Source organism: Nelusetta ayraudi, unplaced genomic scaffold, assembly GCF_046127955.1.
Source record: "Nelusetta ayraudi isolate G7.1 ecotype Tasmania unplaced genomic scaffold, CSIRO-AGI_Nayr_v1 ptg000002l, whole genome shotgun sequence".
NCBI lineage: Eukaryota > Metazoa > Chordata > Actinopteri > Tetraodontiformes > Monacanthidae > Nelusetta > Nelusetta ayraudi.
The window spans coordinates 7389878-7416645 of record NW_027466052.1 but is presented as its reverse complement, the minus strand read 5'-3'; the positions used below and the strand labels follow the sequence as shown (position 1 = coordinate 7416645).

The window sequence follows — 26768 nt, the reverse complement described above, 5'->3', positions numbered from 1 at the left end:
TTCATTTTAAAAACATATTTACATGTGAAATTGAACGAGAGCGACGTATAGGTTTCATCTAAGAGGTGTGGCGTGATGACGTCTTGTATGATGAAGAAAAGTGCCATTACGTCACCGCAGAGCTTCGCGGAAGTGAACCAGACGACATATCACTGACCGAAACCTACAAGTTTGTGCGTACCTGCGCTGACAGGTAAGACGTTGCTTCACGACTCGTTGTCACTTAATTTTTTTTTTGTGGTGTTCTCAAAGCGTCAATGTGTTTCAACTGTTGATTTGAGTTGTTTGAGATATATATATATATATTTTAAAACCTTGCTTAGCGGAAGCTAAGTAAGTTTGCTAACATTAGCGCAGTAAGTGACTGGTAAAATTAAAAACAATGTACAGGCCGGAGCTTGTCGATGTTAGCGACTTGTTTTATATCGATCAAATGACTGGATAAAGTAGACTGGACTGTTAAAATTGACATCCCATTGTTTTGGTACCCAGCGTTATTTCTGTCGCGTCAGGCTAAAGCTAATCGTTTGTTTTTGTTGTGCTTTTTGTTCCAAGTTCGCCAAACTCCTCGTGTTTTGTTTGGTAATCTTAAGTCAGTTGTTGGCAATGGTTGTGATAAAGTCTTCACACATTGCTCGGCTATTATGTGATGGTCGTGCTCACATGACCAAGTGATTCACGAGGCAAGAGTTGGGGAACGAGGTAACGCGAAGGCCGTGTACGTCTCACCAGTTCTGCTCTGCTCTGTCGAGCCAAGAAAACTAGTCCGATCTCTAAACTTTGCTATGTGGACGTGAAGCGACTATGAGCGAAGACCGTCGAGAAACATATAAGACGTGTTGGAAACATTCCAGAGTGCCACTGACGGGAAACCGACAGAGCCTGAAACGCAACAATACTCTTGAGTTACAAACTTTCCTCAATAATTACATTTTGTAAACTCATTTTCATAATACAAATATGAAACACTAGTATACTTGTGCCAGTCTGAAGCAACGGGGCTGTTCTAAAAATAAACACTTGCTTTATCATTGTAATTGAATAGCGTGCCAATCCCTATGCGCATTATAGCAGAATCTCAACATGCATTGAGCTATTAAGAAAGTTTTGCAATTTGCTCAAATCCCGCCATGAAACATGAAATGAGAACATGAAATTATCAGTCAGTTCACTATGTTGGAACAGAAGAATCTCTATGCCGAACTTTGATGTCAGAACATGAAAGGAAATACTGAATTCTTTTGTTGGGTTTGATGGCAGGTGAAGTGAACTTTTCCGTGCCGTCAGTTTTGTTGATATTGTGCAGTCATGATCGGGAGAAATCCACTGACTTTAAGGAAGGTGTGAAGGCAAAAATACCTGAGCTGCTTTTCTTTCAGTAAATTGAAGCAGCTCTGTTTTTGACTGCCATACAAACTGTTTTTTCTTTGCTAAAAAAAAAGAAAAAAAGAGCAATTCTGCCTAGGAATGATTGTACTTTGTTTCAGTAATATATGTTTTGTTCATTTTTCCTAACCATTTTGTTTATGTACAGCTTGGACATGTTTAGAGGATCATTTAATGCGGAGAGGCTAAAAGTCAACCTCCGGCTGTCCATCAACCGGTTAAAGCTTCTTGAGAAAAAGAAAAGTAAGTTACAAATTCTTGAAAAATGCCACCTGTTTGTGAGATTAAGTGGTTCTTTGTATGCAGTCTAATTGCGTTTTGTTCAGTTCGGTTCCCATGACTAATGGCAGATTAACTTCTCACCACTCCCATTCTCAACAAAAAACAAAAAACAAAAAAGCTGAGCTTGCTCAAAAAGCAAGAAAAGAGATCGCCGATTACCTGGCTGCGGGGAAAGATGAGAGGGCGCGGATCCGTGTGGAGCACATCATCAGAGAAGACTACATGGTGGAGGCCATGGAAATCCTGGAGCTTTACTGTGACCTGCTTCTGACGCGCCTCGGCCTCATTCAGTCCATGAAGTAAGTCACGTGGGGCGCCAGCGCTGCTCCAATGCAAACCTACTTCCTCCCGGCAAACCTTATTTATTGGTTGTCATTATTTTTGCTGCTTGTTGTCCTTTCCCCCCCCTTTACAATCAAACAGGGAACTGGATGCAGGTTTGCAGGAGGCCGTTTCCACGCTCCTCTGGGTGGGGCCTCGTCTTCAGTCAGACGTGATTGAACTTAAAGTTGTAAGTACTGTCCGAACATGACAAATTGCCGATGCCTGCCCAGGCCTTTCTTTAGGTCCAGTACTGACACTCTCATCCCGAAATCTTTCTTTCAGGTGGCGGAGCAGCTATCTAATAAATATAGCAAGGAGTACGCCAAGCTCTGCAGGACAAACCAGATTGGAACAGTCAATGACAGGGTACCTGCTGGCTGCTCACGAGTTTATTTAAGAATGCATGAACCCCTTTGACCCCCCCCCCCTCCCTGTGATTAATCCTGTTTGTTTCTAAAATGGCAACGGTCCCTTCTTTTTCCCACAGCTGATGCACAAACTGAGCGTGGAATCCCCTCCCAAGATCTTGGTGGAACGCTACCTGATAGAGATTGCCAAGAACTACAACGTCCCCTACGAACCTGACGCAATGGTCCGGGTGAGCGCCACAGGAACGGAAGAAACTTCTCTTGGTCAGAATGAAGGGTGGGTCATTGCGTTGTTTGTCTTGTGTAATAATGGTCCGTCCTTTGTGCGGCCAGCCTGAGGTGTGTGAGGGTGAGGAGGCCGACCTGATTGACGTGGACAATGACAAGAAGCCTGGAGGAGGAGGTGGCGGTGGCGGAGGCGGAGGCGGATTCACTGCCCCCCCAGCTGCCATGCAGATGCCCATGCCTGGGCCCATGCCCATGAACATGCCCATGCCTATGCCGTCAGCTTTCAACTATCCCGCTGCCAATGGAACCGTAAGATTTTTTTTCCACCAATAAAAATCCCATTTGAATTATTGATTTACTTTTTGTTTTGTTTCCACGTTTATTAGTCCTCCGTTTGTTTTGTATGGCGCCGTGGTGGCAAGCAGTTAACGTTGACACCATTCCGGAGGTGCATAACTTGTTTTTTTTTTTGTTTCCTTCCAGCATGCGTTCTACAACAACTTCCAGCACCCAATGGGAGGAGGGCAGCCCCCCCAGCTGCCCACTTTTCCCCCCACCTACGAGTCTGTAAGTGACCGCACCACTCCCACGGCTAATGCCCCTTCTTGTTCCCGCAGATGGACAGATGGACAGGGCAGGGCACAACTCAGGGAAGAGCAGTTTGTTAAGCTTGTTTAAAGTTTCGCCTCTCTGCTCTTTTTTTTTTTTGCAATGCTGCTTCTAAAGTTAGGTCAAATTTTTTTGCCTTGACACCAACACTCTGGGTTGTGAATGTGCCGACTAACCTTGGCTTCCTAATTGTCCTGGGTGGTACACAGCGCAGTTTAGCCTATTTTCTCCTTGTTTTCATTTCTGTGCTTTATCTTCTTATCCCAGTATCAAATGCAAATGTCAGTTCCTTCTTACAACTAACACCAATAACGTAACCAATTTTCTTCTAGTATGAACACTACTCGGGGGTCCCTTACACATGTTGCATTGTTTTCAGATTGACGACCTCACTCCTAAACCCTCTGTTCCTTCTCAGGCTGTCGGTGAGTTAGTTCTCTGCAACAACCACCTACACTTCTTATATTCAATCATTAAATCTTAGTAAAGGTTGAGCTGATGCCTACAAAAAAACTAAAAACAAAAACGCAAGAGTCAGTAAATTCTCCTCATGCTAGATTAATGTAAAAGATTCAAACTTTAGTTGAAGAGAGCGTTTATAGTGAATTCTCTGTCAACAGTAGTAGATTTGCTACATTGGAGTTCTTTTATTGCATTAGTAGTTATGTGGCACTTCCTGTTAAATTCTCATTTCTGTTGTTCTCTGCAGGCCCGAGCCACTCATCAAAGGTGTTTGACAACGACACTCTCCCGGAGCTCCCCTCCGTTCCCGACACATTCCCCACGAACTCCATTGGCGGAAACACCACCTCGGATGACATCGACTTTGATGACCTGACGCGGCGGTTCGAGGAGCTGAAGAAGAAGACCTAAGCGATGGGACGTGTGATTTGTACAGACACACAAAGGCTTTCGTTGCTACTGTTGGAAGAAATGAGAAATGTTTAAAAAGCTTGTGGTCAGACAAGGATCGTCCTCCCGCTCATCTCCAAATGAAGCATAATATAGAAATTCTTACCTTACTTGTATGTATCTGACCATCTTGCTAAGGGTGTGGTTGCTTGTTTGACTTCATTATTTAGAAGTAACTTTGCGTTTAATCATTTTATACAATTTCTTCACATCTTCATACGTAAAATCCGCTTTTAGTAACTTTTCCCACATTTCTTAGTGACTCACTGTCATGGACCCTCATCCATTTGGTCTCTTGGGTTTTCCCTGCACATGTACCTTGAATTGTCTTACTGTGAGGCTGCAATTTTTTGCCATTCTAATGGTCTCACTCACCCACTCTGAAACCTGTCCAACAAGCCAGACTAGCTTTGCAGCAGGTTTCTTGCTAACAATAGCCCCAGAGAGTTACACAAGGCGTAAACATTAATGCCCAGTACTATTTTTTTAATTTTATTTTAAAGTGTCATCAGTACTTATGTCATGTAAATTAACAATGGAAAGGAACTTATGAAACACTCCTTACACCATTTATTTTCCAATCAAGCCCCACTGTGCACAGTCAGACGCACATTTATTATGGGTAGTAGGTTAAAGCTGGTGGTGTAAAATAACAAATCCCAATGGCAAACTGTATTATTGATTTGCATTTACAATACATATGAACATGAATGATTAAAATGTGTAGAAATAAATCTTTGGGGAGGTGGGAGATCAATAAATATTTTACAATACTTGTGTTAAATGAATAATGCATGTTTTCCTCCTGTTGACTTGCTGGTGAAGCAAGTACGTGCTTCACACCAGTGTAAAATGAGGTTAATGTCATCAAAGAGTTGGGAGCTCGGTTGTTTTCTGCTGTTTCTGCCTTATTCAATGTCTCATCAGAGGCCTTTTCCAGTCCATTCAGATGGAACGATTGCAATGGTGCGAAAGATGGATTAACCGTAGTAAACACTGACATTTGGTTAGAGATTTAAAATGTTACCTGTTAACACTAAGCTTCACACCTTTTGAGCTGAAGTTGGTGATGTAGATACTTGAGAGAGACTGAGGCTTGCTGAGGTGCGACATGCGCCACAGCTGAACCTCACCCAACTCTGCAGTGTGGTAAATGGTCAGGGACCTTGAAATGAATAAGTCACCCTTCTCTGGAATGCATTTGATTTTATTTTTTTTCATTTTATTCCTCAAGTTGACGTGTTGCTGTGTGTAAATTTGTTTACTTTGCAGAACAGTGAATGGATCAGTCTTTTGAACATTGCGCTGAAGGCACTGCTGTGTCTGTGTTTGTAAAGGCATTTTTGTTTCCCCTCGTACCAAACGAAAAGAAAATTAAAAAAAATATTTGCAGATTGAACTTGTGGTTATTTAATCGTGGTCTGATTACAAGACATGCTGCAGTGTCACTTGTCAACCAACAGAGGTCGCCGTATCACAGAAGTTCAGATAGCTTTTTTAAAAAATATATTTTTTACAGGTTTACTATATTGACGTAACCTGCAGCATTTATTATATTTAATATTTAAAGGTTAACGTTTTCCCTCAGTGTTAAACAACTATTAAATCATGTGTCACGTGTTATTGCTTGATGCTTTCAAAGTCTCAGGAAAATTGCATAGCAATAATAATTCTAGCACGTACTTTGGACTAATACAAACAAAATGGTGTTTATCATCAGGAATAGCTAATAAAATATACCGCAATGTATGTCAAAATTTTAATTGTTGAACCTGGAGTCCGTCTGTGTCATTTGAAGTCATCAATGTACAGTATGTGTCATCTCAATTACATGTCTGCTTTGTTTCTGCTGAATATCAAACTGACCTAGAATTTTTTTTTTGTCATGAATAGAAAAAAAATTGATACTATGGATGACAAGAGAATGAGTGATTCTCCGTCTGGTGCTTCGTTTAGATTGTCAGCCAGTAAAACATGAACGCACTGACCTGTCATTTTAAAATGGAGTGTGATGCTAAAACTAAGTGAATGTATGAGACTTGAACATTTCCTATTAGGATGAATGACCCCAAGGCAGAGAGTGATGGTCTCACTTTCTGTGATGTGTTAAATACAGACTTTAATAGAGTCACATTGATGGACGAACAACAGGAGACTTCTATTTTTGACAAAAGTTTTTCCTCTTCTTTCCTTTATGTAGACCTGCTTGTGTTTCTAAACTCGAGTGCGTTTGGGTCTTCTCCATGAATCATTCAAACGGGTGGACGGAGTGAAGCACACAGAAGTGGGCATGTATGATGAGATGTCATGACGTGCACCTTCAGCATGTATTACAGTGACGGACGCAAAATAAAAAGCCTTCAATTAGTAATCAGCCCTCCCATGTGCCGGCGTTACATAAAAGAGCTCTCTTGCTTCTGTGTGAGTGTTGGTGTCCGATGGACGGTGGCCGTCTGCGATGATTTCAGCAGCAGAAGCAGCTGAATTTGAATGATCCCTTTGAATATTACCAGAAGAAATAGGTGCTTCTCTAAAAGCCAAGTCATAGGCGGTAAAATACAATCTCTTCCGGAAATTTCAGGCTAATTGAAGACAACAGACACATATAAATCTGTATAGACGTTCAGTAGGTATACATGGGTTTATATTCTCCAGCTTGTTAGTTTTTCCTCTTACCGACACTTAAAGAGTACAAGTCAGTTAGTGACATCCAAACCTGCATCACTGCCAGTTTAAGCTGGAAGCGGATTCTACACATTTAAATTAAAAACGCGCACAAAAAACACAACCAGTTTTTCCTTTTATATGCTATCTATCCGAAATGAACGACAGAAGAGAAAAGATGCTCTGCTCATGTTCTTCTGCTCACAGTAACAAACATGTCAGGCACTCCAGATTGGATGCCATTTTCATAGCGAAAGACTGGAAAATTTCCCATAAGCTCAAAAACCTCTTGGAAGCGGCGCTGCAGTGGATTTGTTCCTGCCGGTGATGCGCACGTTCCGTCCCACTGACTGGTGCTGGCCTCACAGCGTCTCCCTGCCAGTGTACTGTCGACACTTGCGTTGCTGCTCTGTTGGGCGGAGAAGACAGTCACCAGCCAAACCGACACATTTGAAAAAGGACGACAAGCCACCAGTGACGGTGATGTATGAAACTAAAAGGATCACTGATTTGTGGCTGTCAAAGCAAATATGTTGTCCTGTTCTACATTGCCGTTTAGATAAGAGCTCCCCAAAGTCGCCATGATACAAAGAGGATCGGAGACCTCCGCCTGAATTATAAATAGATAATTTAGTTATGAATTTATGTGGCACAATTACTCCTGAGGCCGTGTCTCTCAATGCACTTGAATTCGGGAACAATCGAGAATAAATCCTCGGCTGCACTCATCGTAGGTTTTGGGTTGAATGCAGACAATTTTTAGGAGGCTGCAAATAGCTGCAGACAAGATACATAATGCATGTTTGAACAACCTGGAAGGTAAAAAAAAAAAAAAAAAGAGCTGCTTCATGTGTCCTCTTACCTAACAGCACTTCCTCTATCTCTTCACTCTCCTCCACAGCCACAGGTTTCAGCAGCAGGGCGAAAACCACAGCAATCCCTATCACCTGAGAGCCGAGGCAAGGCAAAGAGATAAAAGTTCACATCGTCCCCCGAATCACTTTGACTTGCTGGGTAGTTTTTAGACCAATCCATATGAACGGCTCGGCTGAGGTGCTCCGTGATCACCTTAAGCGGCTGCAGGATGAAGATGCTCTGGAAGAGGGACAGGCCCAGAGACATGACCCACTTGATGGACTTTTCCCTGCCGTACTGAAAGCCATACAGCAGGGTGAAGTAAGTGGAGACGGCGCTGAGGGACAGCAAGAGGAACCAGCCCAGGAACACACACCACCAGGGCAGCCAGCAGCCCGACGTGCCCTTCTTTCTCTTGACTGGAGGAGGGCTGGAGGAGGAGAGGGAAGAGGAGAGGATTCCCAGTAAAGCCACCAATGGTTTCACACAGTTTCCTCACGGTTTTCCGGCCTTGGTAAACAGCACTTGACCACAAAGTAGGCCGGTATTACGAATGAACATCCATTCATTTTTTTTCTGTCAGTGCTTGAACCTGAAGCCAATCTCAGGCAGTGTTGGCGAGTAATCTATTGCTAAGTAATCCACTGCAGTAATTAAACTACTTTTTGAGTAACGTAACGTTGAGTAACGTAATGTAATTTGAGTAATGTAATGGGATTACTGTGGCAAAACAGGTCATTATATCATAATTACTTTATCAAGTAATAATTCCTTTAATTTTCCGAAATATTTTGCAAAATAAAAATGTCTTATTACCCACAAAATAACACTTTTTCTACTCTTCATCCAACTGGTGTGTGTGTGCATGTGTGTGCATGTGTATGTGTATGTGCTCACCAGTAAGCCAAGTGGCTGGTGAAGACCATCTCAGCCTTGCGGACCAGCAGGTTGGTGATGTTTCGCGTTCTCTGGTATTCCTCTGCACTCAGGAAGTCCCTCTCATCCAGTTGCTCCAGGCACAGCATGAGGTGGCTCAGGCCACCCAGAAGGAACTTGCTGCAGTACACCCAGTGCGGCTCACTCTCGCTCACCCCTGTCGCAGGATTTCACGTGGACCAGAAACAAACAGCCGATGAACAGGAAGTTCACCGTCTAACGTTAGCTGCAGTCAAATGAAGTCCTAACACAAACACACAGAAGCCAATAAAACAATTTTTTGGTTTAAAAAAAAAGAGAGGAAATAATACCCTGCATGAGTTGGATTAATTCATGCAGCTTATCCAAAGCAGGTAAGAGGTCAGCAGTTGATTCCAAATTGTAAATATTGGACATCTTGTTCCTGGGACTTCTGATCAACAAAGAAATGATCTCTTCTGTCTCCTAGAAAGGATGCATAACAACACAACTATATAAACACATCAACAGAGGTAAGAGTCTATACAATTCTATGCAATTCAAATAGCATGAGTCAGTGCGTGGCATAATGACGGGGATGAACAAACTTCTTTGGTCTGAAATACAACAAACAAGACACGTTTGTGCAAAAACGCACCCGCAGGACACTCGGCACGGTGACTCTGGCGGGTCTTGCGTTGCCCTCCTCCTTGTTTCGGGATTTTAAAACAATCCGAGGTCTGATGCTTCGAAAGATGGTGATGATGAGGATGTTGATTGGAAACATGAGAAGGCCACTCTCGACGCCCACCATGATCTCCTGCCATGTAATCTGCAGTGACCCTGGGAGGGAGGGGAGGAAACAAACGACAGCAAAGTCAATCTGTAGCACTTGGCATGTTGTGATTTTCATTGTATTATATGTATATGTGTATACATGTATGTGTATATCTTTAAAAAAAAGATTAGGAGGACTTCATGGGGACAACAGATGGTGAAAAAAAGATGAGATGCTGAGATGTTTTGAAATACAATTTTAAACAAATCACCCAATGAAAAGAGTACGGGCGAGGTCTGATCGACGGGAATGTTCCAGAAGGCAATGTTGATGGCCATGGTGCAGAGGAGCAGGCTCATGCAGCAGGAGACCCTCTGGGCCCGAGTGAACGGACTGCGAGAGGGAGGATCCACGATGGACACCCAGATGTGTTCGTCCCTGAAGCCGGTAGACGTCCTGGTCTGGAAAATATTCCTGACGGAGAAAAACAGGTTGAGAATCACTGAAGTCAAACTGCGTGAGCGCCGGGTGTGTTTGTTTTTTGTTTTTTTTGTTTGCGAAAATGAAAGAATAAAAAAAATTGGTCACACCCCAACCTAAAGCTGGCGATCTCGTTGTTCTTCGCAGCGTTGAAAGTCTTCTTGGTCATGCCGTCGCCCCGGTCAGCGCTCAGCCAGCAGCCACATAGGAACTGCCACACCTGCCGAGTCTGGAGGTCCTGCACGGTCACCTTGTTAATGTACCTGTTCACCAAGGAGGTTGAAGAGACGATACACGCTGAGCAGGTAGAGGTTTTTTTTGATGTTGTTGTTTTACAACTAAAAGGCAACATGTGTGGTATATATGTTTTATGGTTCAGTCAGAAGCTCTTACTCATCCAGTGGAAACTGGATGCAGATTTTGGTCATTCTAAATGTTTTCTTTTCTTTCACTCACACCATGGACAACACAGCTAACCGTACCACTTTATTATATACCCGACACTAGACAGGTGGACCTAATAAAGCGGCCGGTGGGTGCATCCCTTTTGCCATTGTGTGGTGCAGGAGTGTGGAAGTGCTGTTGCATCTGTGTCCCCTCCCTGCCTGCAGTACCATGATGGGCCGCCTCCAGAGTTGTCGTGCTGCAGCCGCAGGTTTCGCACTTCTCCCAGCGGGAAGGGCGCGGCCAGCAGGAAGACGTCCACAGCTCCTCTCTCGAACACGGGCTTGTTGGGGTCTGTGAGGTTGTGAGTATCACTCTCTCCCTCCGAGCCGAACAGCCTCGCCGTCACCTGGAGAAATAGTTAAGTCAGTGTGTGTATGTCCTTGAAAGTATACACAAAATATTCCTTAAGTACAAAGTCTGTTTTTGTTGTTTGCTGTTCGTCAGTGATAATTACATTGGCAGACGTCCCTGCGTTCTTGCGGTGGCCGGTTTGGACACTGATGAGATAGTTGTACAGGGCGCCGGCACGATTGTCCTCCAGCAGAGTCATCTTTCTCTGATGGTAAGACAGGAAACTTTTCAGTGCGTGCATTTATTACTAGTTCTGAGTCCTTCTGATTCTCTTTCCTCTAAAAAGCCCCAACTTAATTCTTACTCCTTGCCTTCACGGGCTAATAATTTCTATGTGGACAGCAGCAACACGCTTTACACACCATTACACTTTTATATCTATTTCAATTATTTTTTTATGTACAACTCTATAAATAATATTTATTTATATATGTATACATATTTATGTCCATATGTACATTTACATTTGTGAGTCTTTGTATATTTTATCTATTAATTTATATACATATTTACATTTTTTTTGTAAGCAACTCACTCTGGCTTCTGACCAATCAGAGTCCTTCTATCACACTCTCTCCCTCACTACATTTTTTTTTTTTTTTTTAAATCAGACGAGTGCCCTCTGGAGTTCGGATCTGCTCCAAGTTTCTTCCTACAAGCATTTTTCCTGCCCGCTGTAGCACCTTGCTTGCTGTGGAGGTTTCAGTTGCTTTTCTCCTCACGTGCAAACGGCTTCGAGATGCTTCTTTGGTTGTGATTTTCACAATTGACATAATTCTTTTGTACATTCAGTAGTAGCTCAGCAATAATGCAGTTCACAACCAACAACAGATTTTTTTTCCTGATCCAACCTGATAAAAATACTCTTGTGCTCTTTAACCATGATCCGAATTTCTTTTGAACCTCATCAAACATCGCATTCGCATTCAGCATGCAGAGCCTGACCTTAGAGCTGGACCTGCGATCGGCGTAGCACGCCCACAGCAGGGTGACGAGATAGAGGCCGAAGAAAGCACAGAGCAACGCCAGCACCACAAAGTTGTCCGACACGGTGGCAAACAGCTCCGCCGTGCGCGATATGTCCACGTGGTTGGGCATCACAAAGAAGGAGCTCCCAAACAGCGTGAGGTGGTTACACAGACACTGTGCACGCTCCGGCGTGCTCTTCTCTCCCACCTGAGGTCAGAGGAAGCACATTGGCAGAAGCTGCTGCAACACGTGAGAAAAGCCGCGACTTCACGATCCCAACTGACACCTGCCTGGCAGCCATCTGTGCTCCACGTCTCGTTCCTCTCGTCCCAGTACAAGCACTTGGTCATGAATGAGCTGATCCTCAGCGTCAGGCCGGGCACCCACGTGGAGTTAATGGGTCTGGCCTCAATGTACCACAATCCAGCTGTTTGCTGTAACATATCTGGGGTTATCATCCAGCGGTAGCCCCCTAGTGGACAAAAAACAAAACATAAAAACTCAAACAAACATTATCCCTACAGTAAGGAAGTTCACACAGGAAGGAGGTCTGTTACAGCTTTGTGATGAGAAGATATGATAGAAAGTCTCAACTTGTTACCTGCTTGACTCAAGACAGTCGTGTTGCTGGAGTATGAACTGTTGGGAGGTGAACTGTAGGCCAGCATCAGGACCAGCACCACGTTGATGCTGGGCTCCACGCTGAAGAAGATGGTCGCATCAGGGTCGGAGACGTTGATCGAGCTCAAGGCCTTTGTGTCTTCCTTCAACTCGATGGTTTTATTCGTGACCCCTCGAACACCTGACCGAGGCAGAAAGATCTGGGGGAATAAAGGAAGACGAGTTGCTGTTGGGAAAGTTCAGTTCTACACAGAAGGAACCTGCAGCCCACAAGTCCAACAACAGAGTCTGGGTTCGAGCAAAAGCAACAAATACTCTTTGGAATTACAAGCAACACCGGAAAATGAAGAAAGTCACTCAAAGAGACCCTATTGCAAAACTGTATATTCATGAGTAAATTTAGCCCTCTGTTTACAGCCTTCTGTCTAAACTTCCTGCTGACAGTGATGCTTTGTTGGACCGTTGGAAGTGGATTAGAAACAATGCAGCGTTGGGATTGTCCGACAGAGCTGAATGAGCACTCGGCTTGGCGTTTCGTCATAAACATTGTGGAGATAGCGGTGCCCTTTGTGACATCACAAGTTGCACATTTCTAGAACTGTGCATGACAGACAGTTTCTGGAAAATACAGCAAACAAAATGACATAAAGGAAGGATGTGGAACTGTCATTTTAAGCAGCAGACCAGCTTCCATTAACATTAACTGCAAACTAGTTCTGCAGACATGGAAATATTTTCTTTTTTTCATATCAGCTATCGAGACTAAGACAGCTCACAACAAACTGTCTGCACCTCTATCATTTCTCTCAGGTGTTTCAACTTAATCTCTCTATTGCCGTCCCTGATCAAAAGGCTGCAAACGGTTCCAGAAATGTTGTCATCAGATGGGTGGGGGTTCTGGGAGAACGTTGTCATCTGTCAGGAGAGAGAAAACAAACATTTGGTATTAATGGTTGGGTTGGAGGTGATGGAAGGGAGAACGTGGCCACGTCCAGGCACGATGACAACACAGACAGACCTGAGTGATGATATTGACGTTCCCTCCAAGCTGAGACTGCAGTGCTGAGAATGATGGGAGTTTGATGTACCCACCCTCCTCCTCCGAGCCCAGCACTGCATGATTGAGGTCAGCAGCTTTGTGGCTAAAGAAATACAGTTGTTCTGTTCTCAGCTGCATTGATGCATCTCAAACTGGTTGATAAGAGCCAAAGGCATTTTGGGGATTTGCAACAGGTGGGATACTCACCTGCTCTGGTAGATTGTGCCTGTTGGATGTTCGTAAATGAGCCTCTCTGTGACTTGTGTACCCAACAGCTGTGCGATCTCTCGAAAGATCCTGAACACGTCTTCAAAAAGAGACTGCAACACAGTGATAAAAAAAACAACATCACAGCCACAGAGAAACAAAACCGCCGGCAGCCCTTTGCTGTCATTCTGTTGTTTGGAGCTTACTTTTGAATTTGGGTTGGTCTCTAGATCACATTTGTTGTTGGAGAGAAGAAGAATGGCTGAGCTGAGGTTGATGATGTGACTAATGGTTTCATTGTTTGCCAGCGCAAACGCTGGGGTCAACCTTTGGGTTCCCTGAAGCAGATACTCAATGAATTGGTCCTGCAAAAATAAAACACATAGCACAAGAGCATTTAAAACAGGTATCGTGGTCTCAACACTGAAGCAACATTATGTTGGTTTCCTTCCTAAAAAAATATAGTTTACAGTTTCACTTTTATAGTATTTTATATTTCATTGACATGTTACTGAGTTAATGGCAAGCCTGTCATCTACACAGCGCCCCCTGCTGGCCAACTGATTACGTAATATCAGTTGACCCTTCTGCACATTGTGATGAGAACAGGCTTGTCTATGCCTTGCTCAGCTTCTCTCCTGCTTCTCCTAATGATGCCGTCTTTGTCATTTTCTGCGATGGCCCCTCTGTCGTTACTAACATTCGGAGGTTCGTACACCAGACGAGTGGTGCAGAATTGACGTGTCAAGTGCTACAATGAAGCAAAGGAATATTCCCTTTATGCAGCGAATTTGCAAAAACAATCAAGCCATGATACTCACTCTGCTGTCGTTTTTCGGCTCCCCAGGAGTTGTTTCCATTCGAAATAGTTCTTCATCAGCTGCCTGTCTCAGACAACAACGTGCATAATTAACAACAAAGCCCAAAAACAGTATCATTAACAATTTAAGAGTCAAACATCATAAGCTAGCTCTCACCAAGAGAAGGTTCTCAATGTCATTGACAAGAGAACTCATCATATCGAGAGCCCTTCTCTGCCCTGAGGTCAAATGTTTTTGAGAGGCCGAAAAAACAAACAGAAAAAGGCAGGTTTCAGCTCAGGACTTCCATTCATTATGTATTCAAACATAGTAGTAGTAGTAAAAGTTTCATTTTACTGACGAGGCATGTTGGCTTGACTTGACCTGATTGTTGACTGCAAAATAAGCATGGCATCACTTTTAACCCAAATAAATCAGACTAAATCTTTGATATGATGACTACAAAACGTCTTACCCATGCATCGGTGGGAGATTCCATATCTTAAAGAGAAAAAACAAAACGGAAATGAGTGAATCAAAGAGGAAAAATTAATTCAATATTATATTAAATGGAAGAGGAGAGACAGTTTAACAAAAGGAATAAAGGTAAGGAAACACAATGTTGTATGTGTACTCATACTGTATGTGCACAGGGAGCCTCTTCTTTGGTTGCAATTAGATGTTGTGACGAGCTGAAGAGGGTTAAACTTTATATACATGCAGGTTTCCAGTGAACCATTTTCTATATGAAAACACAGAAACATCAGAGTACAGATCAGGAACTTCCAATCGCTTGGAAACAATGACGATGAGATGAGATGAAACCATCACTCTTTATCTGCCGGATGGTCATATCAGGAGGCTACTCAATGGAAGGGTTTTATGCAAAGCTTTCAGAAGAAAAAGCATGAAATACTGAAATAAATAAATAAGTCACCATTGATGTTGCTTGTGAACATTTCTATAAAAGTACAATATTTTTTTCTGATTAGTGCAGTTTTGTGTTTTGCCTTTTATTGTGCTAATGATACATTCGTCACATTCTAACACCAACTATGCATGATTTAAGAAGTACACAAGCAAATAGACACAAAGATCTGCAAAAAGAATATATTGTGCAAATGTTTGTTACTCACTGATGGCAGGTTGTGGTCCGTTTCCTTGAACATCTCCGCCAAGCCACCAGGTGAAGTTGCCTGTTATTCTCTCGCTGGTGATGTTCCTCAGAAAAGCCTTTGTTGGGCTGCTCATAATGCTCAGGAGTTCTCCTCCTTGCCTTCCGCAGCTGCTCCTTGCTTTCGTCCAAGTTTTCAGCTCCCCAACAAAATCAAAACATACATTTTTGTAAAGGAATTCACACCGCGAACACAAGCTATTGCTTTGGCAGGCATCCAACTTTTCCAGTGTACAAAGTATTCCAGCCGAGATCCACAAAAAGACAGTGGTATGCAGTAACATGTCCGTGGTTATTAGAATTTATAGAGCGAAAAACCATAGCGCTGTTGGAACCGTGGATGCATCAGCAACTGAGCAAAATGACTCTGCCATTTCCATCGAAATATGATTCCTTTCTTAAGGAAAAACAAAATCTGCATATGTCCTTCACACATTAGGAAAATTACTGCAGGCACCCAAACTAGATGCAAAGGGTAAAGGAATTCCCAAAGGGCACCTCGGCTAAGCTTCTCATCTCGCTGCAGACCCAGTACCCTCTGAAGAGGGTGAAAATAATGTTTTAGTCTTGATATTGATATTAATTGTCTGAATCAGCTAAAACTGGCATTGTAGAAAGACCAATACATCCTGTGTATGACAATGATTCTTGATTAGGAATAATCAAAGTCAAGTCAACTTCTTATTCCACAGTCACTCTCTTTAATTTTTAATACAGCGAGCAAATTTAACGACATGCGAGCAAAACCATATCTTTTTTTCTTCTTTTTATACTTGCGTGTTGCCAACTTTAATTTAAAAAAAATAAAGGACCCTTCCCGCAGTGGTTGGGGTCATGACCTCCACAGGCCAGTGGATCGCCAGTAGTGGTAAATCATAACTTAAAATACGGTTTCAAAAAGTATACGGTTCACGTAGTTTGCACTGCTTTGTTACCAAGAAACATTAGAAATGATGTTTAAATTGTATTGAAATCTTTTAATTATACATCTTTTTATGCAAGAATCAATAAAGAGCAGGACAAACCCCGTCCCGTATCGATTCAAAACGGGACGCTCCATTCCATAGTCAAACACGGTACAATTATGAATTTTAAGGGACGGTTGGCAACTCTATCTCTACCGTCTGCTGATGTGCACTTTCAACTCTGTAACTCTCGTCCGCTCGCCACTCGAGCCTTTACGCAAGCCGGTGTGAAATATCGCGAGAAGACATGCAGGAAACTACGGCGCGTGTGTTTGTGTAACCCACGCTAGACCGATGGCTCTCATTGCCCGCTAAAGCAGCGCCGCTTCCATGGCGGGACGTCTGAAGGTAACGCACAGCGACAGTTTGTCCTCTTTTCATTCCACCCGAGCTAAACAACGTGGCCCAACGTCGCTGGGGAAAGTGTTTCGTGTTTCCTGGTTGCTCGCCGGTTCGCTCTGGCCGTCCGGAACACCCGACTAGGAGGGAGGCACTGCGCGTTGACACTGGCCGTCTTTTGCATGTTACCCAACGATACGGCGGCATGTAAAATAACACATTTTTACTAGCAAAACCGCGTGCCTTCACTGTTGTTATCGGAAGCCTTACAAGCCTTTATACAGCCAGTATTTTATTTACTCACACTGCGGTTCACTTAAAACAAGAGCAACGCGCGCGATAGTTGATTCATAGATCTGTCAGCTACCAATGTCATCCACCGATGACCTGCAGAATAATGATGGAAAGGTACAGCAGCACTGCCATGAGCTACTGAGGGTTGTCATTACTGACTACCTTAAACTTCTAGTCTCCAATAACACAACTTTATACACTGCTCCGTTCACCAATTCACAAATCAGAATCAGAATAAACTTTATTGTCCCCCAAGGAGGAAATTTGTCTTGGACTTCCAGTGCCCATCGGCAACAATACATTAACAAACAGTAAAAACCATACATCACACAATTTCAATAATAGTAGTAAACTTTGTGTCAAGACACCCATCAGAGTATTTCACTAGTTTCCAGAGAAATTGCACATGGATTTAAAGTCACTTACACATTACGCATTCTACAGACTTGGAAAAAGAAGAATAAAAAAAGAAGGAGGCAGTTCAAAGCAATCAATACATATAAATAGCTACAGCTGTTTATTAAGGGGGGTCACAGGAGGGTATGTAACTATTCAATCAATCGATTAATGAGGCTGGGATATAACTTTGGTCTATATAGAGAAGCACATAGTATTATCTTAGTTCGTTTACTGGAATCAAACATTTGACAAGAAAAGGGGAAATAATTTCTACCACTGAGGCTGAATGAATGGCTCTTGCCTTTGCTAATAGTCTCAGGTCAACCTGGGTGAAACGTTGATATAACCTCGCTCTCATCTCGAAATCAGTTTAAAGTCTTGCAAGGTGACCTCAGGCTAATGTGGGAATCACAAAGACATCCTGCCGTGCTGTTTTTTTTGTTGTGAGATCGTGTATCTTTCTCCACGAACTCTTGCTCCTTCGTGAAAACCATTCAGCTGTTAGCAGAATGACCACAGCAGACCAGTTTGTCTCCGTCTCTATCGCCTCATTTCCTTTCCATTTCTCTTTCACCCCAACCGGAAAAGCACATGCACCGTCCAGGGTCTTGTTCTGCTCAAGGTTTCTTCCCGCTTTGGACTTTTTTTTTTCTTTCTGGTCCTCCCTCGGTTGATTGATTGATTACTTGTTGTCAGTCCCATTGACGACACAGCCGCGTGTCTTCTCTTGTGCTGTTTTGTCCAACAGAAGCAGCTAAAGGATGCGGTGAAGGTCCTCAGCTCTGGCAGCCTTCTGTTTGCCTCCTACCTCACCGTGGTTGGAGATGAGCGTTTCTATGCCAACCAGCTGATGCCCTTGCTGCAGAAGGTCATCGGGGCAGAGACGGCACACGTGTTGGCGGTGAAGCTGATTGGTCTGGGTGTGGTTCCGCTGAACCGCTACAGAGACCCTCCGTCACTGGTGAGACACGCCGCTAAGCATACTTTTGACTTATTGACACGTCAGTGGATCGCATGATCACCGGGCTGTCCGTATCTACAGGAGGTCAATGTCCTTGGGTTAAAGTTCAAAAACCCCATCGGGATTGCGGCGGGCTTTGACAAGCACGGCGAGGCTGTAGACGGGCTTTACAAGGTGGGATTTGGCTTTGTTGAAGTTGGCACGATCACACCCAAACCTCAGGAGGGGAACCCCAAACCACGAGTGTTTAGACTCGCCACTGATGAGGCAATTATTAACAGGTGCGTTTCTTTTGTTTTTTCAAAGTGTTATTTTTATGAATGTCCATAACAGTACGTTGTTGCATTTGTGCAAGTTCGTCAGTATGTGATTTTCTGGTTTTATATTATATGTCTCTTATATTTCATTGGCTTTATTTTACTCAACTTATTTTACCTTTACGTTTCTATGTTGTTGTTTTTTTTTATCAAGTAAAAATGTTTGCGTCATATGTGTGGTTTTATGCTCCTGCCCAGATATGGATTTAACAGCTGCGGTTTGGTGGAAGCCCAGCAAAGACTTCAGGTCAGAGCAGAGACACAGGAGCAGAAAAGCAAAAGTGAGTTGTTGCTTTTTACGTCCATTTCTTCTTCACTTTTTGTTTGTGTAATCAGTCTTTTATCTCACACAATATACTTATACTTACATTCCGACACGTACTGTATTGTTGAGTTGCTCTTCATCGGTTTCACGACCTTGACCTGTCCTTGTCTCTCATTGTGTTGTGTCTGTCCCATACCTACTACCTAGCTCCCATTTAGCGCGTCGGCAGCCTTTGCCCCCGGCTGACTCATGTGTCCAGTGGTTGCGCTGCCTGTGCTGTTGTCTGAACTCTTCCTCCTCTTTGTGTGTGACTCATGTGTGCCCACTCCTGTGTTTGTAGCTGGCCTTCCTCTGGGCATTAACCTGGGGAAGAACAAGCTGTCCCAGGATGCGCGGGCCGATTACCTTGAGGGAGTGAGAGTGCTGGGCCCGCTGGCCGACTACCTTGTGGTCAACGTCAGCAGCCCCAATACGCCGGGTCTCCGGGACCTACAGGGAAAGGCTGAGCTCCACCAGCTCCTGCAGACGGTAGGGCAGCCCAATAAATCCTTGGAAAGAAATGGAAATTAAAAAGGGGGAAAAATGTTTAAACATCTCTTGAATTAATTGATAGAAAAATAAGCCAGCGTTTTGGGAATTTTGTATGTATGTATGTATGTATGTATGTATGTATGTATGTATTTGAATGAAACGCATCACCAATTCATGCTAATATGGTGTTCAACTAGACTAAATAAGTAACATCTCATAACGAGGGCACTACAACCATGGAAACGCAAGCCTCACCAGCGCCCTCCTGCTGCTTGACAGTAACAAGACTGAAATTTTCAAAATTGTTCTATTTGTAGTTTTGCCAGCCAATCATCATGTCAGATTTGTTGGCGAAAGTGTACAGTAATTCTGAATGACCCTTCAGGCTATGGAAAACACATTGTGAATGCAGAAAAAAAGGGTTTTATATATTTCTTTTCTAACCTATGGATGTCTTATTGCTGGAGCACATGCTGCAGAGTCACTGCAGCAAGAGGGGGGAAAAAAAAGAATGGCATTGATGATGAGTCATACATTGCTGTTGAAAGACATAACAGCCCACTTCCTTTTACTTCAGTTTAGTCCAAGACCTCCAATTCAAACTCGCTTTGTCACTCGTAATGAAAGAATTTTAGAACTACGTCAAGTTTTCAAGGCTGGATGGCTGCTTGGTTATGTGTTCTGGTTATTGCACTTTCCGGATTCCGCTGGAAAGATTTGTTCAGTGTGGGTGTGGTATCCCGATACTTGAACCAAAACTTTGTTTTACAGGGGTTTAGTTTTTTACTTTTTATGTAGCCGTCTGACAGTCCCCTCTTTACCTCTCTTGGCCCGCGATGTGGTCAGGTGTTGAGGGAGCGTGACGCCCTGCAGGGAGAACACAAACCTCCGGTCCTGGTGAAGATCGCTCCTGACCTGACCGCGCGGGATAAACAGGACATTGCTGACGTCGTCACTGAGGTGAGATCTTTGTCTCGCCTGGAGGAAAGGTCACATGACACGGGTTTCATATTTTGGAACTGTGATCTAATTAAAGCAGAAAGAATTGCAGCTGTTCATCAAAAACAATCTCGGGTTATTTTGGCTGCTCTCTGCGACGGTGACGCGACGGTCAACTCTGGGGCTTGTTTCGCCAAGAGTTGGTTGCCGTGGAGACGGCGGAAGTCTCCACAGACTCATAACTTGCGTTAGAGTCTGTTGCCGCAGTGTCAGACGACCCTGGTCAACGGCAAGTGTTATTCATTAAACTCAAAGTTGTTGTTTTCTTTCTTTCTGTTGCCTCCCTGAAACGCTGCCGCTCTGCGAATCAGTGCCACACGTAACGTGCACTGTAGCTGAGTGTTTCCCTCTATCGGAATGAATTGGGGCCGGTTCGATTGTGGGGGTTTGTGGGAGAATCCTGTAGACGAGGAGTTACAGATTCAGAGAAAATATTGTTTGATCACATCTGGTTGTAAATGACTTCTTTATTTAACGATAATGTTTTATTCCCAGTCGATAATCCATAATATATCTTATTATCAATCTGGATTCTTTTTCTGACCCTGAGCGACCCAGAGTGTGTTCTGATTATTATGTTTTTATATTTAACTTGAAGCTTTTTCCTAAACCCATTTTCTCATTTTTGTGGAGTTGTGCCAAAATAAAAATTCAGTGCTGTGTTAAGTGTGATTCCAATTGTTTTAATCTACCTGGCTACCTAATGAAAGAACACTTTTAAATTTAGGGCATTTACTCATAACTGATTTTCTTTCCAGCCACTTTTCTCTCGTGTTACTTTTGTTTTTTTGCTCTAACAATATGTTCAAATTCGCAGTATGAGCAAATGAAATTCCTTGTTCCAGAGAGCTCAGGAATGTCACCTTCCTCTTACTGTCCATGGTGACTCGTAGTATCGGGGCTCCATTAATGTGAGCTTTACATCGTCAGTTTATTAACGCAGCCTAAAGCAGCGGTGACCCTGAAGTTGCGGAACCCAAAGTAACCCAACTCTGTGCGTCTCCTCTCTGTTCTCAGCTGGGAGTGGACGGCCTGATGGTCTCCAACACCACCGTGTCCAGACCAGAGACGCTTCAGGATCGTCACAAGTCTGAAGTGGGCGGGCTCAGCGGTCAGCCGCTCAAAGACCTCTCCACCGACGCCGTGAGAGAGATGTACAGCCTCACCAAAGGTGCTCCTCTACACTGCACTGTCCTGCTTGCCGCTCACATGGCGAGTTCACAAACTAGACTGAGAGGAATGTTGGTGTTGCAGGTACGGTAGCCATTGTTGGAATCGGCGGTGTGGCCAGTGGCCAGGACGCCCTGGATAAAATCCGTGCTGGTGCGTCACTGGTCCAACTCTACACTGCTCTGACCTACCAGGGTCCGCCGGTCGTCACAAAGATCAAGCGAGAACTGGAACATCTTCTGAAGTAAGTGTTTCCAAATCCATTCATTATTGTAGAGCCACATTCAGCCGTTGAGAAATGTTTCCTTCTTCAAAAACCAATGAGCTGCGTTTCCATTACCGATAGAATTGCGCAAAACCTAAATATCGCAATAAAAAACTGCTAATGGAAACACCCTACATTTTGAAAAACCTCAAATACCGCTAAAAGGTTTTGATGCCCTCATGAGGTTATTTTTCAGACGTATCGATATAGAAGTATATCGCTAAAGTGTCATGGAAACACTTTATTCGCATTTACGCATCACCGGACGCGATCTTCGGGGTCACGTGACCAGTTCACTTCAAGTGAAAATGGCGCGTTATGTTTCGACGGAGGAGACAGAATATTTCTACAAGTAATCAAAGAGAAAATATATAACAGCCATTCTTGACAGTAAACAAACTTAAACAAAAAGCAAACGTAATTCTCGTAAATCGCGCGGGACGAGATTTTACGAGAATTACGGCTTATGCTCTTCACACCATTCAATGGAAACACCTGCAAATCAAAACGTTAGAAATATTGCTTTTATTTTGCGAAAATCTGTAATGGAAACGCAGCTATAGATGGTGTGGTTTATTTCCTATTTTCACTTTAAAATGTAAGGTGAAATTGCTAAACCCAAGAATTTATTTTGCCTCTTTATTCAACTTTTAAGCAGCTGTGAAAATTGTTGCTGAAATTTTGCAGCTTTATCGATTGTGTTTTTGTGTCCCAACGTTCTCTATCACAAACCCACATTATTTTTTCTCTGCAGACAACAAGGTTTCAGCAGTGTGTCAGAAGCTGTCGGAGCGGATCACAGAGGAGCGGACGGCTCGACTGCATAGCCGAGTTCGCTGTGACAGTCACAGTCGACAGGGACGCACAACACAACTCCTGCACCCACTGGTCCTCCAGCCAACCAGCGGCGTCCTCAGCTGTGAAGGATGCAGGGAGTCGCGAAAGCTTCGGTGCAAATTGACCATATACTGTATTTATTACCTTCAAATGCTGCACATCGAATGAGCGGCCCCTTCTCCCCATTTACTCAGAGTACTCAGTGCCGCTGCAAGATCTGACTCTAATCTCAGACATACCTCTTTTGTTACAGTGTAACAGCAGGAACTCCAGCATCAAATGGTCCTTTTCTATACAAACACAAACGGTTGTACCTTGTAAGCTGTGCAACAATAAAAGAATGTAATGATGTTATAGAAATTAAACTTCATTCCTGGTTTTCTGCTTTTAAGGAGTTGTCTTGAACAGGTGAAGGGGGGGGAGAACCTTCTTTAACACTCTTGTTGTAAAGACTGTAAGAACTGTATTTTTTTCTTTGGTCTGAACTTATGTTTCCATTTCATGGATGAATATAGACCTGCCTGTATGCTACAGCCCTGGAAAAAAAGTTTTTGGACACCCTAAGTTTGTATCACATTAAGAATCACTCCTGATTAACTATGAACTACTCTGCCCGTGCACTGCTCCGTCCAGGTCAAAACTGGATGTTTTGATAAGATAACGTCCCTTCACACACATCCAGGCCGAGGATAAGAATCTTTGGTTGTTTCGTTTTGCTTTGTTCATGTCACTCCGGTGCAGCCACACCTTTTAACGACACGCTAGGGTTTGGGATTGTGTTAAATTCTAAGGGTGTCTGAAAACGTTTTTTTTTTTTTGTCACTGCTGCATGTGTTGTACCATCATATAATGTAGGTTTTGGCATGCATGAAAGCTAGTTTTTAAGCCTTTGAGTCAGTCCAGGATATGTCGGAGAGCCTGGGGAGGGGGGGCAGCTGGCGGCTTCCAGCTGATCCTCACAGTGCCGCTGTCTTCACTTTAATTGCCACTGCAGGCTGTGTTGTGAAAAACTAAAAAATTATTTCAAGTGTAATGATTATTTAGGAAAATGTCAGTAACATGAGTTAAAAAAAAAAAAGAAAAGAAAAGAAAAAGATCCTGTGATGGCCCCAATGTCAGTGACGGATCGTGTGATTGGTTTTCTGTCTGGAGGCATGAAACAAAAAAAACTCAATATTTAAAACTCGACACGTCTCCTCTTTGATGTACTGATTTTATGTGCTGGAACTTAATGTACTTTCACACAACTCAGACACAGCTTACGTGTGCAATAAATGATTTCTGAAGAGATCCTCTCCGATCTGCATCAGGGTGTTTGTCCTTCGCTGAATAGGTTGCTTGGAAAAAAAAAAAAAAGGGAAGAATTAAGAGTCTACCCACCTCTTCAGGGGCTGCTCCACCTCTGGGCATCAACAAACCGAACTGAAAATATGAATAAAATATGAGACTTTACCAACATTCCCAACCCACCCAGCTAAACAGACATGCACCACCAATTCAGTCAGGAGTTTGTGGATTGAGAAAAGCGCCATGCGTGGGGGGCGCTGGCACTAGATACTGCAGGGAGAGCGCACGATCCCGGTGCTTTAGACTGCCAAAGATTGTGAGTGGATTCTAACAGGATCGAGGCTGCAAGCAGTGGCGAGGCTGGAACGACTTCAGAGTGTGAAAGCCCTGCAGAAACGCGTGGCGAGCCTCGGCGTCAAACCTCCTCGAGAACCGGCTGGGACGACAAAAGCGAGTCGTCGCCAACATGTCACAGTTGGATTTAGCCGTGGAAAATCTGGGGGTTACAAATCCCAGATCTGTAAACTGGGAAAGGATACAGAGGCAACTGAGTAAGATCTGCTACAAGTGACGCCTCAGTACACGCACGATAAATTCAGTTCACTTTGGACTCTTCTGCTGGTGTGTGTCACTCATAATACGCCTGTCATTCAGTATTTAAACAGTGTTAAATGTACTTAAACTCATTTAAAAAATAATTTATATCACCCGATTCAATGCGGCATCAGGGCTGATCCCGAAACTGAACAAAATTTAAGGGGGTCGACAAGAGGCAGATGTCAAGCAAGCGGTAGCAGCAGCAGCAGGATTGCGTAAGTCCGAACACAGTCGTCACTTTTCATGCACTTGCCACAACAAGGAGGATGAGGGAGGATGCCGCGACAGCTGTGGGTGCACAGAGGCAGAAATGTTCCCACTGACGTTGAGCCAGTCACATGTTCACAGCCAATCAACTTCACTTTCAAACCGTTTGCAATCTAGAGTTGCAAGTTGGCCAAGCTAGACCGCTTACCCTGGTGCAGGAGCCATAAAACACGCACTGCGTTCTGTGAATGCAGCCGCTTGACTCACATACAACATGCAACTATACACTGCACAGTCTTTTGAACCACAGAATTCTTTTGGATGTCATGGACGCGTCGGTGAGCACGAGGTCTCACAGAGAGAAGGGGCTCAGGTTGACGTCATTTGTGGATGCTTTTTTTTTTTTTCGACGTGGCCCTGCGATGAACTGGCGACATGTCCAGCGTTCGTGGCCCCGCCTTCGTCCAAGGTCTCCTGCAACCCCACGACCCCGAGAGCAGGAGAAGCGGCGATGGAAAGGAAATGCGTCTCCGTTACGAATAGCAAACTGCTTTTTCATGCTTAATGAGCCAAAGATTTAGCGGGACCTAATGGACTGAAATATACTGCCAACAACGTTTGCCCCGGAAACCTGGTGCCCCGCCTCCTCTCACATCTTCCTCCGACCAGGATTTCTTGGAAAAGGGCGGTTACGTCCCTGAGAGACTGTAGGGGTAGTCAGGACTAACAATATGGCCAGGACTAACAATAAGTGCTAACTTATGTTCTTTAATAACGTAAACTAAAGTACAGATTAACTGAGAACAACCCTTACAAAACAAAGGACGATTGAATAATCAATTTTAAACAAAAAACAATCCTCTTAAACGGAGGACGGCTAACAAAGACAAAATGACCACTGAAAACTCACCACAGGGTTTAGAACAAACTAAAATTAAACGCACGACCAGTTCAACGACACACGCTGAGGCTGTTGTGCTGCTGAGTCCTCACCAAGACTGGGGTCAGAGTCAGAGAGAGAACCTTGTGTCTTCTGCCTCTTTTGTACTCCAGGCTCAGCAGCTTCCAGGTGATGTGCATTCTGCAATTAGACACACTCACACAGACACACCCACTCTGACAGTCTCACATAGAAAAACACTCCCACATAAACTCCCGCACGCATGCGTGACAAGAGCGAATCTGTTTTGTCTTCTAACTTATGTCATTTCTCAACCACATTTGACACAAACAGATCATTTTAAACCCTGTTACGTTGAATGAGAATTAAATGAATGACATTCAAAGCTTGTATTCAAAGACACATTTAATCAAATGTGTGCATTTACAAAAGGGAATCCAGCAGTTCATATATGACCAGGCTCAACAGTCGCACTGGCTTTTCTCTGCAGAAAGGTGGACTTTGCACTGTTGTGACTGAAACAATGTGAGCGATTGTCCAGCTGCAGATGTCTCTTCTGAAGGAGCGTGAAGCTGCTGGCGACAGAGAGTCACAGTCTGACGTCCACATCCAGACACAACTGCCCAAACCCATTCCCACCTATCATCTGTGTGTGTGTGTGTGTGTGTGTGTGTGTGTGTGTGTGTGTGTGTGTGTAGTTCCAACCGACACAAGGGTCACAGTTGTCAAAACTAAATATGGCACTGTCTTACTTTATTCAGCCTCTGTACGGATGTCATCAAATTGACTCAACTTGCAGAACTGATTGCTGGAGCCACTCTCTCTGCCTCGCTCTAAACCTAATGTGCTCACAGCTCTCATCAACGAGAGAGAGAGAGGGAGAGAGAGAGGGAGAGGGAGAGAGAGAGAGAGAGAGAGAGAGCAGAGGACAGTCAGCTGAATGTCATCAGTCGATCCATACAATGTTTGAGCGCTGCGTTAATAATTTATTCTGACGCTGAATTAAATATGTAGGGAGAACAAAGCATCTCGGAGGTGCTCACTTC

At 43.7% G+C, this 26768-nt stretch overlaps 3 protein-coding genes and 2 long non-coding RNA genes across 5 annotated transcripts; 2 read left to right on the top strand and 3 right to left on the bottom strand.

The window, feature by feature from the left end:
• Nucleotides 1-85: 85 nt before the first annotated feature.
• Nucleotides 86-4882, top strand: ist1 (IST1 factor associated with ESCRT-III). Its single transcript, XM_076020574.1, has 10 exons — nt 86-193; nt 1535-1629; nt 1787-1967; nt 2092-2179; nt 2275-2358; nt 2480-2590; nt 2694-2897; nt 3072-3155; nt 3577-3622; nt 3907-4882. Exons 2-10 carry the CDS (start codon nt 1542-1544, stop codon nt 4068-4070), a joined length of 1050 nt encoding a protein of 349 aa, XP_075876689.1. The 5' UTR covers nt 86-193; nt 1535-1541; the 3' UTR covers nt 4071-4882.
• A 1413-nt stretch (nt 4883-6295) lies between these two features.
• pkd1l3 (polycystic kidney disease 1-like 3) lies at nt 6296-11990 on the bottom strand. Its single transcript, XM_076025298.1, has 12 exons — nt 11838-11990; nt 11524-11754; nt 10682-10783; nt 10395-10573; nt 9897-10043; nt 9572-9774; nt 9181-9365; nt 8876-9008; nt 8526-8721; nt 7842-8058; nt 7636-7720; nt 6296-7182 (listed from the first exon to the last, which is right to left on the bottom strand). Exons 1-12 carry the CDS (start codon nt 11988-11990, stop codon nt 7136-7138), a joined length of 1878 nt encoding a protein of 625 aa, XP_075881413.1. The 3' UTR covers nt 6296-7135.
• Nucleotides 11991-12209: 219 nt separating this feature from the next.
• On the bottom strand, nt 12210-13312 carry LOC142884734 (uncharacterized). The gene is made up of 3 exons (XR_012926199.1): nt 13187-13312; nt 12961-13083; nt 12210-12368 (listed from the first exon to the last, which is right to left on the bottom strand). It is a non-coding gene; the product is annotated as an uncharacterized LOC142884734 (long non-coding RNA).
• A 1078-nt stretch (nt 13313-14390) lies between these two features.
• On the bottom strand, nt 14391-15596 carry LOC142887812 (uncharacterized). Its single transcript, XR_012926600.1, has 5 exons — nt 15351-15596; nt 14855-14956; nt 14690-14715; nt 14576-14609; nt 14391-14453 (listed from the first exon to the last, which is right to left on the bottom strand). It is a non-coding gene; the product is annotated as an uncharacterized LOC142887812 (long non-coding RNA).
• Nucleotides 15597-16569: 973 nt separating this feature from the next.
• On the top strand, nt 16570-24029 carry dhodh (dihydroorotate dehydrogenase). The gene is made up of 9 exons (XM_076020562.1): nt 16570-16701; nt 18134-18346; nt 18428-18627; nt 18862-18944; nt 19269-19456; nt 20306-20419; nt 21476-21629; nt 21713-21872; nt 22648-24029. The coding sequence occupies exons 1-9, from the start codon at nt 16684-16686 to the stop codon at nt 22718-22720; spliced, it is 1203 nt and encodes a 400-aa protein (XP_075876677.1). The 5' UTR covers nt 16570-16683; the 3' UTR covers nt 22721-24029.
• Nucleotides 24030-26768: the final 2739 nt, after the last annotated feature.